The sequence below is a fragment of the Oncorhynchus clarkii genome, chromosome 10, assembly GCF_045791955.1.
Source record: "Oncorhynchus clarkii lewisi isolate Uvic-CL-2024 chromosome 10, UVic_Ocla_1.0, whole genome shotgun sequence".
In the NCBI taxonomy this organism is placed as follows: Eukaryota; Metazoa; Chordata; class Actinopteri; order Salmoniformes; family Salmonidae; genus Oncorhynchus; species Oncorhynchus clarkii.
The window spans coordinates 48,308,194-48,318,366 of NC_092156.1; the positions used below are offsets into that span (position 1 = coordinate 48,308,194).

At 43.3% G+C, this 10,173-nt stretch overlaps 1 protein-coding gene across 1 annotated transcript; it reads left to right on the forward strand.

Moving 5' to 3' along the window:
• Positions 1-675: 675 nt before the first annotated feature.
• Positions 676-7,612, forward strand: LOC139418691 (arylsulfatase I-like). Its single transcript, XM_071168335.1, has 2 exons — positions 676-1,345; positions 4,166-7,612. Exons 1-2 carry the CDS (start codon positions 1,038-1,040, stop codon positions 5,574-5,576), a joined length of 1,719 nt encoding a protein of 572 aa, XP_071024436.1. The 5' UTR covers positions 676-1,037; the 3' UTR covers positions 5,577-7,612.
• The last annotated feature ends 2,561 nt before the right edge of the window (positions 7,613-10,173 follow it).

Consider the following 10,173-nt stretch of genomic DNA (forward strand, 5'->3'; position numbering starts at 1 on the left):
ACTCCAACCTAAGTGCATGTAAACTTCCGACTTCAACTGTACCTTCTCTTTGTATCCACATCCTAGCCGAGGGCATGGAGTCTATAAAGGGATATGTAATGCAGTGCTAGATTACTGCACACATAGACTGATTAGGAGGTAGGTGTCCTGTTTCATGATTCTCTCCTCTAAAGGGCATGGTCCCTCACACAACCTCTGGAATACAGCAGTAGCCACAGCATAAACCTACATGTAGGTGGACTGAAGCCTACCTACTCCCATTCTGACATTAAATAATAGAGTTACTATCATGTCATGAAAATATAAAGTATGTGGTAGAACTTTTGAAATGCAGCTCCTTAAATAACACGGGCATGCTTGAGCACAAGAAAGGCCTAATTGTGGTATGTTCACTGTAGCCTACTCCCATTCTAACTGTAATAATAGAGCGATTCTACCCGTAATCCGAGATTTTTGATTTATGTTCGTTTAAAAAAAAACTTGTAGCATAAGAAAAATGATTTTTTTTCCAATGCAGGGTCTAGACAACTTTCCTTGAGATGAGCCGCACCGGGCTTTTCTTGTACCAGGGCCAGAGGGTGGGTCCATGAAGGGGTCTTGTTTCATGTTTGGTGATGAGACGCGGGCGGAGTTAACAACAACCACTGAGAGGAGAAATAGTGGAAAAGATAGGCTAATGTAGGCTACTGTGAATATCAAACCATACTTGGCCGGCCAGTGTTTAGTGGGGACTAGGGAATGGTTATCAGCGCGCCTGGAAACGATGCAACTTTATAATGTGCAGTAGTAGCTTTCAAAGTTTAGAGATCAAGTTTACAGAAGAGAAGCTTGGACGTTGTAAACGCAGAAGACCGTCATGATGACGAATGAGAATCTGCGGCAGAAACAATGTTTCCACTCTGCATCCTAGGATCATCAATTACGCGCGTGTGTATACGTATTATTTCAAGAATGTGTGTAATGCAAAAAGATAAACCAGAGACTAGAGTGCGAGTACCCTAACGACTCTGTCCAAGTGCACTCTAAAATTAGTAAAAATGCACGCAGTTACCAGCCTCTCAATGGTCAGTTTGCTAAGTTTTGGCTACCTATCCATGGACTGGATCAAGCCGAATCAGGTGGAGGAGCACACTCAAAACGATGCCTCTATTACGTTTGCGCCAAAGCAACCACCACACATTATATTCATACTGACGGATGACCAAGGCTTCAATGACATAGGTTATCACAACCCGGACATTCGGACTCCAACTCTTGACAAACTGGCCGCGGAGGGGGTGAAGCTGGAGAATTACTATGTTCAACCTATCTGCACTCCGTCACGCAGTCAGTTGATCACGGGCAGGTAAGCATAAAAGCCTCACCATCAGCATCAAGCGTTTTGACACGGAAATCCTTGAACATATGCTTGTAATTGGTTCTCTTGATCACAGATTAAACATAACACGTATTGTTTTATGTAGGCAACATTATCGGCAATGACAGTGTACAGCCAGGTGAGTAATTACAAGTATAGAGAAACCACAAAACGTTATAATGCATCATCTCCTGATCAAGATGCTGGTTATGTTTGGTGATAAATATGTGCATGCATGGTACAAGGCATTCCTTTGTTAGCCAACTTGTGTTCCCCTTAGGGCCTTAGAGTCCCTACGACTCAGAGTCCCTAAAAAATCTGTCGTTCTGCCCCTGAACAAGGCAGTTAACCCACTGTTCCTAGGCTGTCACTGTAAATAAGAATTTGTTCTTAACTGACTTGCCTAGTTAAATAAAGGTATTAAAAAAAAGACTGAACAGTGCAGTGCCCTAACATATGTACAGTACTTTGAAATGTCTCATCCAGCACTGAAAACAACTGTTAAATGTTTGCACTGATGCTCTATCCCTTGAGCTGACTCATCCAGAGCAACCTCAACATTTACTGGAAATACTACTGCTGGCATCGACAGTATGTCATAACAGATGAGTTAGATGATCATTCATAAGGTTAGGAATTCTCAGCGAATGAAGGCGAGTTGGGAAAGCTAAACAACATTGGTTTGTTTTCCCACAGACATTGAACAGAGATTGAATACATCTACAATAGAGGTCAGGGATACTGTCATTTGCCAAATAGTCACTTATTCTACTATAACTTACCAGGAAAGAGCTGTAAACTGTTGGGGAAGATCAATGCTGTAGTAGATACCTCTGTTTCTACCCAGGGTACATGAGCAGAAACATCTGCTGTTGAGAGCAACGTGGAGAGCTGCAGGATGAGGCCAGTATTGTGAAACAATGGATGAGGGCTGCTAAAGACTGGATAAACACAACCATATGAGCGCCCGGGTAGGAAAATAATTGAAAGGGAATGCTTAGATGGAGTCCTTGCCTCCTCAAAGTTAATTTGTCTGAAACACACACGGGCTATATTCCCTCTATCATTAGTACTCAGAGTAGGTTGCACTTGTTGATATGTCCTAACATCTCTTAAAGTTCACAGCTTGGGGGAGGTCTTATCAGGACAATGTACGTTTGTGGAAACATTTTGTGAAAGTGGATTGCTAGGAGCTCTGTGTAATTTTTTTCATTGCAGGGTTTGCTTGACCGACATACCACACAGCTGCTGCTCTGCTTCCTGAACAATAACTGTGGGGCCGTCAGTGTGTGTGTGTGTGTGTGTGTGTGTATGTGTGTGTGTGTGGGTGTGTGGTTCCTCTCTAGGTTTCTTCCTAGGTTTTGGCCTTTTTAGGGAGTTTTTCCTAGCCAACGTGCTTCTACACCTGCATTGCTTGCTGTTTGGGGTTTTAGGCTGGGTTTCTGTACAGCACTTTGAGATATCAGCCGATATACGAAGGGCTATATAAATACATTTGATATTGATTTGATTTGATTTGTGTGTGTGTGTGTGTGTGTGTGTGTGTGTGTGTGTGTGTGTGTGTGTGTGTGTGTGTGTGTGTGTGTGTGTGTGTGTGTGTGTGTGTGTGTGTGTGTGTGTGTGTGTGTGTGTGTGTGTGTGCGTGCGTGCGTGCGTGCGTGCATGTAATGGGGTTGGTTGGTAGCCTGTCACTAGAGGATCTCTCGCAGAAAGACACAGTTCACCCCAGTGTTTCTAAGAAGATTTGAATGAGCTGTTTTCTCTCCAGCAACTCTCAGCTAATGAACAACCCACAGGGGGGGGGGGGGGGAACAGGAGCAAGACAGTTGTTTTTTTGGGCTGAGGAGTGAGGACATGACACACTCCCTATGTGCCTGAAAGAGATGTGGACGGAAGGCCAAGGCCTAATAGACACCATCCTATTGGCTGTTATTAAAGCTGTGAGGAAGGGAGAGAGAGGGAGAATAGAGCCATGGACTGTTTCTGTATAGGTGTGTGCATATCTGCACTGCGTCACCCATTACATGAACTCTCAGTGGACTCTCTCTCACCACATGCTCATTTGGACTTTGGTGTGGGTCGTGGGAGGAAGGGACTTGGTCTGAAGGAAGTGGAGTGCGTCTGCTTACTGCAGTGTAGACCACCCAAATATCAGACCACGCTAAGAACCTGGGTGGGTGGCCAGACAAACGTTATATATGGAAAGGTGCAAGTGTTTTCAAGTGGTACAGTGTAACTGTAGTACTACACAGTAATAAAAATAGGTACATGTTCAGGACGGATGAAAACTTCAAAATCTCTTCTATTAACTGGAATGTTTTGGTATTTCTGTTAGTGGCCGCAGTACCTTTTCAACATCAGCCATTGTGGTGTTTACTATAGTTCAATAGGGGGATATACTTGTTCTTTTGATTCCTGCAACATTCCTTTGCTCTCTCACCCATATCCTTGCAAAGTATCCCAACAGTACCCTTCTCCTTCCCTGGTGGGTGACAAGCTGTTGTACACTTCTGGCTGAAAACAGATGCTAATGTTTAGAAGAGTTTCCTTCAAGACTAATTGACTTAATGAATTGCCTTTTATGTCTTGCAAGCTGCAGTCAGGCTGTAAAACAAGCTTTGCCAACCACCTAGTAATTTAATGGTTGGTAGATCACAGCCTACTTATCTGTGTGGAAAGTGTATCTTCAATAAGAGTGTTCTCAGCATCATGACTCTATTTATCAGCTCCAGCGTTGAATGGGTTTATTTTACACAATGAATGAAGATGAATAAGATTAGCTGTTGGACATTATTTCTCCCTACACAGATACCAGATCCACACAGGCCTCCAGCACTCTATCATCCGGCCTCGCCAGCCCAACTGCCTCCCCCTGGACATGACCACGCTCCCACAGCGGCTGCAGGAAGCGGGGTACGCTACTCACATGGTGGGCAAATGGCACCTTGGCTTCTACAGGAAGGAGTGTCTGCCCACGCGCCGAGGCTTCCACAGCTACTTTGGCTCTCTGACGGGCAGCGTGGACTACTACACGTATGGCTCCTGTGACGGACCAGGCCTGTGTGGCTACGACCTCCACGAGGGGGAAACCGTGGCCTGGGGCCGTGGAGGCAAGTTCTCCACCCACCTCTACACGCAGAGGGTACGCAAGATCCTATCCACTCACGATCCGTCCCGCCAGCCCCTGTTCATGTTCCTCTCCCTCCAGGCTGTCCACACGCCCCTTCAGTCACCCAAGGCCTACATCTACCCCTACCGCGGGATGGGGAACGTAGCCAGAAGGAAGTACGCAGCCATGGTGTCCATCGTCGATGAGGCTGTACGCAATGTCACCTACGCTCTGCGCAAGTACGGCTACTACCGCAACAGTGTGCTCATCTTCTCCACTGACAACGGTGCCCAGCCGTTCACTGGGGGGAGTAACTGGCCCCTGCGAGGGCGTAAGGGGACCTACTGGGAGGGAGGCATCCGTGGGGTGGGCTTCGTACACAGCCCCCTGCTGCGTCACAAGCGGAGGGTTTCCAAGGCCCTCTTGCACATCACTGACTGGTACCCAACCCTGGTTGGTCTGGCTGGGGGTAACGTGTCACAGACTGAGGGTCTTGACGGCTACAATGTATGGCCAACTATCAGTGAGGGCAGGGAGTCCCCACGCCTGGAGATCCTCCATAACATTGACCCACTCCACCGGCGCTCTGGCCTGGCGTCTGGGTCTGGACAGGAGGCCCAGCATGTGTGGGACACCTCGGTCCAAGCTGCCATCCGGGTGGGGGACTGGAAGCTGCTAACAGGGGACCCGGGCCATGGAGACTGGGTCCCACCACAGGTACTGGCCAACTTCCCAGGCAGCTGGTGGAACCTGGAGCGGAACACTGAAGGAACAGGGAAGTCTGTGTGGCTCTTCAACATCACAGGAGACCCCTATGAACGCAGTGACATGGCTGTGCAGAGGCCTGATGTGGTCAAGAAGCTGCTAGAACGTCTGGCCTACTACAACTGCACTGCCGTCCCTGTTAGGTTCCCCACCGACGATCCCCGGGCCAATCCAGACCGCAACGGGGGGGCCTGGGTACCCTGGGTCGGGGGGGACGAGGACGAGCCGAAATGGAACGGGGTTTATAAGAAAGGGAGGAATAAAAAGAAGAAGAAATGCAAGCTGTGCAAACTGAGATCCTTTTTCAAGAAACTGAATACAAGGATAATGTCCAATAGAATATGAGGTCGGAAAGTCAATGACACTCAGTCACAAGTAGCCTATACATTTTACACTGCAAGAGTAATCTGAGCCAGCAAACACGTTGTGTGTGTGTGACAATGGAAAATGATGTTTACTATACTGCATCTCTTTGAGTGTGCTGTCATATGTTTTTTGGATGTAGGACTATTGGGTTCTATTGTGTTTATAAAATGTTCTATTTGATCCACTTGTAGTGCGTAGCTAAGTGAATTCAACATGTTTATGTTGACCTACTCACTTGGGGTTATTTCAGCAGTAGTGACATGAACTGACCTGTTTTTCTTTTCTATATTTTTGAAAATATCTAAGTTAATTCAACAGAAGCTAATGGGTGATTCCTCGTGAACAAAACAAGCCCATGATTTTGGGGACTTTCATATCATTTAATCGATAGGAGAGTCCTTTGGAGGAAGGATTGTTGACATGTATTTGACATTTGTATCTTTTTTGGCCTTACCTGGGCCTCCTTTTAAAGCTGATAGGCAAAACAGAGCCATTGGCCGCACCAAGCGCATTTGTTTTGTAAAAAAACATTTGTAAATCAAATCAAATGTATTTATATAGCCCTTTGTCCATCAGCTGATATCTCAAAGTGCTGTACAGAAACCCAGGATGCAGGTGTTGAAGCACGTTGGCTAGGAAAAACTCCCTAGAAAGGCCAAAACCTCAGAAGAAACCTAGAGAGGAACCAGGCTATGAGGGGTTGCCAGTCCTCTTCTGGCTGTGCCGGGTGGAGATTATAACAGAACATGGCCAAGATGTTCAAATGTTCATAAATGACCAGCATGGTCAAATAATAGGTCAGGAAAAGGTAGCACGTCCGGTGAACATGTCAGCCGCAGGCAGAACAGTTGAAACTGGAGCAGCAGCACGGCCAGGTGGACTGGGGACAGCAAGGAGTCATCATGCCAGGTAGTCCTGAGGCATGGTCCTACGGCTCAGGTCCTCCGAGAGAGAGAGAAAGAAAGAGAGAATTAGAGGAAGCATACTTAAATTCACACAGGACACCGGATAAGACAGGAGAAGTACTCCAGATATAAGAAACTGACCCTAGCCCCCCGACACATAAACTACTGCAGCATAAATACTGGAGGCTGAGACAGGAGGGGTCAGGAGATACTGTGGCCCCATCCGATGATACCCCCAGACAGGGCCAAACAGGAAGGATATAAGTAGTACATTCTATACTTTTCTATCGCGTGTGCAATGATGTGCTGATGTCTGAGGGAAAAAACAGTGTTCCCTGTTTAAAAACTTCTTTGCTATTGTAATATTGCAAATGGACATTGCAGTTTCACCGTTACCGATTGCAGCTTTAAGACGCGATAGTGTTTTACAGCTTTCTCTGTAATATGAGTAGTATTTGGAGTTAAATAATAATTGTCTTACATTAATTAATGCATTTTTAAAATATAGACATGTAAAATGTAACATTTTTGATTTGGGAAATGTTTCTATTGTTCAACATAATATATTCAATGGGCATATCTAAGTTCCAGAGTAGGATCTTTGCTAGTTTTAAAGTAATGGTCCATTTTAAAGAGAAATATGTGCATGTTAGGCAGGTTTCCATTGAAGTTTATACTACAAAGCAAAAGCTATGTCGCAAATAACACTGCAACATGTGTAATGGAAACTGCAGCAATAGAATAAATGTTCTAAAGATCAACAAAATGTTTATCCATTTGACAGGGGTGGGTTTTTTTTATTTTGTTTTTCTTTGTTTATTGCGACAAATGATGTAACCCGTGTTTTTTCGAATACATGATGATGGCCGAATAATTTCGAAGGTACGGCATGGTACGGCATGGTGATGTCATCACAATAACTACAGTGCCTTCAGGAATGATTCATCACATCCCTTGACTTTAAAAAATAAATACAAATTGTTACAGCCTGAATTTAAAATGGATCAAATGTAGATTTGTTTTGTCACTGGCACACAATACCCCATAATGTCAAAGTGGAATTGTGTTTTTCTAGATGTTTACAAATAAAGGAAAAATAAAATCCCGAAATGTCTTGAGTCAATACGTAATCCTACCCCTTTGTTATGGCAAACCTAAATATGTTCAGGAGTAAAAATTCACATAAGTTGCATGTACTCCCTCTGTGTGCAATAATAGTGTTTAACAGGTTTTTTTTATGACTAGCTCATCTCTGTAACCCACACAAACAAGGTAAGGTCCCTCAGTCGAGCAGTGAATTTCAAACATAGATTCAACCACAACGACCACTGAGGTTTTCCAGCGTCTAGCAAAAAAGGGCACCTACTGTTTTGTTACATGGGTAAAAATAAATATATATATCTGTTTGACCATGGTAATGTTATTAATCACACTTCATATTGCTGTATCAATACACCCAGTCAATACAAAGACACAGGCATCCTTCCTAACTCAATTGCCAGAGAGGAAGGAAACCGCTCAGGGATTTCACCATGAGGCCAATGGTGACTTTAAAACAGTTACAGAGTTTAACTGTTATAGGAGAGAAGTTAGATGCTTCAACAACATTGTAGTTACTCCACAATACTAACCTAATTGAAAGAGTGAAAAGAAAGAAACCTGCACAGAATTAAAATATTCCAAAACATGCATTCTGTTTGCAACAAGGCACTAAAGTAATACTGCAAAAAAAAATGGTCTTGAATACAGGTGTTATGTTTGGGGCAAATCCAATGCAACACTTACTGAGTACCACTCTCCATATTTTCAAGCATAGTGGTGGTTGCATCATGTTATGGGTATGCTTGTAATTGTTAAGTGGGGAGTTTTTTCAGGATACAGAATAAATGTAATAGAGCTAAGCACAGGCAAAATCCTAGAGTAAAACCTGGCTTGGTCTGCTTCCACTCGACACTGGGAGATGAATTCACCTTTCAGCAGGACAATAACCTAAAACTCAAGGCCAAATCTACACTGGAGTTGCTTAACAAGAAGACAGTGAATGTTCCTGAGTGGTCTGGTTGCAGTTTTGCCTTAAATTGGTTTGAAAATCTATGGCAAGACTTGAAAATGGCTGTTTAGCAATGATCAACAACCAATTTGACAGAGCTTAAAGAATTTTGAAAAGGATAATTGGCAAATATTGAACTTTCCAAGTGTGCAAAGCTCTTAGACACTAACCCAGAAAGACTCCCCGCTGTAATCGCTGCCAAAGGTGATTCTAATACGAATTGAGTCAGGGGTGTGAATACTTATGTAAATGAGATATTTCTGTATTTCATTTTCAAGAAATGTGCAAATATTTCAAAAAACACGTTGAAACTTTTTCTTTAAGTGGTATTGTGTGTAGATGTGTGATTTAATCCATGTTGATTTCAGGGTGTATAATACAACAAAATGTGGAATAAGTCAAGGGGTAGGAATACTTTCTGAAGGCACTGCATAAAGCTCAACTCCACATATGTAAATGCCTACTGCTTGCTAAATCTATTTTTCAACTATATAAAAAAAAAAAAAATTCTTTGCAGGACAAGGATCGTCTTGACTTTCAAGAATGCCACAATTCTTCGCCTTGCTTTCCTGGTTGGCTGGATGCAAGTTACAACATCCAATTATTTCAGATATACAGGAGTGCAAGTCTCACCTTGGCAAGGACCATGGCAATAGGCTCATTTGATTTGACACATGAGAAGTATTAGAATACGGCCCATATTAGTCTACTCTTGCATTCTGTCCATGCTGACTTGTGTGTGCTACCGGAGACATGAAACAAATAGGTGGGAAGGCATACAGGCTGTCGCAAATTGTATCATTTGTCTATAAGTAGCAGAGATCCACTCCTGAACGTTGATATGCATGTAGAGTGTATTATGGTCAACAATATATTGAAGTATTAGCCAGATACATTTTACAATTATTTTTTCAATATGTTTAAATGTTTGTAAGAAAATACTACTCATATTACATAGCAAGTGGTGAAGCTTCATATGAGACCATTGTCTGCTTTGTAGCACCCACAGAGGAAACGTTGTGGAGTCTTAACGGACTTAACAGACATTTAGGTCAGGCCAAAATATCACAAACATTCCAACTTGAATGAATTATTTCCCAATTATGCTTTAAGATACAAATGTCAAATAGATGTCAACAATCCTTCCTCCAAAGGACTCTTCTCTGGATAACCTTTTGTGAATATCCACAAAATCATGATCTTGTGTTGTTCTAGTTTTCACACTAATGTCATATTCCTCTTCACTTCTTTGTGAAACCCACAGACCTCCTCACCGTGACAACAGACACAGACCATTGGTCGCTTCTTATACAACGCACTTCCTTGAATGTACGGTATGTCATCCTACACCAGCTGATAGGCCAAACTGGTCTCATAGACTAGACGTAACATATTAAATGTCAATCCGGGACACTGAAATTAGTATGATATGTTACGTTTGGCGTGGTTAAATAAGACAGATGGATACTTAAGTCAAAGGAAAACTGATAAGAAAAGTGTTGGTGAAATGCTTAGTCCGTAGTTATTATTGTCTGATTGCTCTCTTAATGTCACAACCGTCTGGAAAAAGTTGTTAAGGGGATGTGTTGATAGTGTCTTGTCTCCAACGGAAACCATTAAA

What these genes read in the sequence shown, in the direction of transcription:
- LOC139418691 (XM_071168335.1), top strand. Translation starts at nt 1,038, where the DNA reads ATGCACGCAGTTACCAGCCTCTCAATGGTCAGTTTGCTAAGTTTTGGC. An exon ending in AGTCAGTTGATCACGGGCAG is followed by an intron (nt 1,346 to 4,165) that starts GTAAGCATAAAA and finishes CTCCCTACACAG; the next exon opens with ATACCAGATCCACACAGGCC.